Below are 2,305 nucleotides of genomic sequence, written 5' to 3'. Positions count from 1 at the left end.
TATATATATATAGATAGATAGATAGATAGATCATCCTTAAATCCTTTGGCATTTAAAGTTAGGTCAAATGTTAATGCAATTTCTTCAAGCACCAAATGTTAGACGAAAACCAAGAATTGTTATTGTATTCCTGTAACGTAGTAATGACAGAGATACCCGCGCGTAAATGCCAATGTAAGTTAGTGTATGTGTGTGTGTATGTATATATATATAAACATACATTTTAGTTTGCTTCAAGATTACCCTGTCGATAGTAGGGAAAGACACAAGAGCATATATACGTTCATCTTTTGTACTGTCAACTTTTATTAACTGACATTCTAGTGAGAAGAAAACACCTGTAGTCATAACAATATTATAGACCAGCAAACGTCAATCCTCACACACCAAACGTAATGATCAAAGGCATTTCAGTCGTGACCATCTCGTCTTATCAGGGAGAACGTAGAAGTACACAATCTAAAGCGCTGTTCTTTGATTAAGACAATACAATGTGATTTTGAGGGAAATCTGGTAACTATTTTTACCACGTCCAGCATCGCGTTATAAGGTTCCCTCCTTAGGTCGTTAATAACAATAGTGGCGATGAGGGTGGGAGAGAATGACATAATTAGAAAATATATCACCAACAGAAGCATTTGCTGATATATTTTGAAATCAAAGTGGACTTGTTCTTAAATAGAAATGAAGAATTCTTCTGACAATCAAAGAGGTGTGAATTATACTCACATTCAGACAGAATTGCCTTGAGAGACGATGAAGTCGCCGCCATACTTATCCTTCGACACGAGGCGCCAACCACTCAAAAGCCTCAATTTGAATTTTCACCGCACTGAATGCTGGGTAACAGACTTGGTCTTCATTGCGATGTTGCTGGCGTGAAAATACGTTCAGAAGAGTATTCTAGTATTAATGTATTTGTCAAAAAGTGAGTAGAAAATTTATCAATCAATTGAGATTATCCAAACAATTAGTAGTTAAATATTTCTTCAAAAGTCATTTAGATTTTAAATACCCTGCAAAGGATGTTTAAAAATCTAAAAACAACAGTCAAGGGTAGTAACTCTAATATGCTCAGCGGATCAAATTTCTGGACAATATAGAGAATGGCAATTAAAGCGGTTCTGTTTTTTACATCCAGTTGGTGAAAATGTGGCGATTCCTTGGTTTGCTGATATATTCAAATTGCGGTTTTGTCATGACTGTTGTTTTGACCAATCAGAGACCAGTAATATGTCTGTCACCTTAGCTATATAAACAGAAGCAACATTCTTATCAGTCCGTAGAATTTTTTGAATGTTTGGGTAACTCTATGGTCATTTATTAGATCTGAATGTAACAGAAAATTCTGTGTATTTTTTACAAGTCTCAACATAGGCCAACCAGTAGCTTGTAATATTTAATAGAAGGAATTTCTGACTGAATAAAACTTCAAACAGAGGACTATTGTAGTTCTGAAAACAACTGCTATAACATCTTGTAGCAATACCAATAAAGTTGAATGGCCACTGTTATGAGAACAGACAGTGTGAGAGTATCCCTCACAAACTACAGAAGAAAAGGTCACCCAACTGTCACAACAGCAGCCCCTACCAGCGTCACTAGCATCACAACCGCCAACTACAACACAAATACAGCAACAACTGTCACTTCTGCCATCAACACCACCACCACCACCACCAAGAACAACAATAAGATAAAAACAAACTTCACCAAGGCGATAAAGCAAAAAATGACAATACTATCTTTTACTGCACAGCAGATAAAAGATGCAAAAGCTTTACTTACTAAAGAAAATGACGAGGTACGGATCAACATACCACAAGACATATTAGAAGACACCAACAAAAAGACAATTATATATAAAATTTTAAACCCCAAAACCAGGAAACCAGAAAAAGCAAGATCGAAAAATGCCTATGCTCTGTATGGGCACATAAAGGTTATGTTGCTTGGTGGCATAAATTTGCCCATGTGCAAGTTATATTTCAAAATGAAGAGTTAGTGAAACAATTCTCAACGCTAACTCTTAATACAGAAGACATAATAATGATACCGAGTTACCTTGGTCAGAGGGTAACAAAAGTTATCATAAAAAATATTCCTCCCATGGTAGACACACTATGGATAACATCAGCCATATGTGTCGACATGGAGGATGTCGACATATTACAAATTGTTGTTTCAGAACAACAACATTGGGTGGGTAAAAAAATGGAGATCCTTCTCCATATTACCCAGTCCTTAAACAAAATACCCACCTACATACAGTTATCACCAGAGCAAAAGCTGTATGTAGTGGTGG

At 36.1% G+C, this 2,305-nt stretch overlaps 1 protein-coding gene across 1 annotated transcript in view; it reads right to left on the bottom strand.

Moving 5' to 3' along the window:
- The window catches only part of LOC106881550 (centromere/kinetochore protein zw10 homolog), a 16,701-nt gene extending 15,527 nt beyond the window's left edge, over positions 1 to 1,174 (bottom strand). Inside the window, exon 1 of the mRNA XM_014931991.2 lies at positions 730 to 1,174. Within this exon, the coding sequence (XP_014787477.1) occupies positions 730 to 772 (43 nt within the window). The 5' untranslated portion in view covers positions 773 to 1,174. The remainder of the gene's footprint in view (positions 1 to 729) is intronic.
- Positions 1,175 to 2,305: the final 1,131 nt, after the last annotated feature.

Source organism: Octopus bimaculoides, chromosome 4, assembly GCF_001194135.2.
Source record: "Octopus bimaculoides isolate UCB-OBI-ISO-001 chromosome 4, ASM119413v2, whole genome shotgun sequence".
Lineage (NCBI taxonomy): Eukaryota > Metazoa > Mollusca > Cephalopoda > Octopoda > Octopodidae > Octopus > Octopus bimaculoides.
Note: the sequence above shows the minus strand (reverse complement) of the source record. Positions and strands in the feature narration are given on the sequence as shown.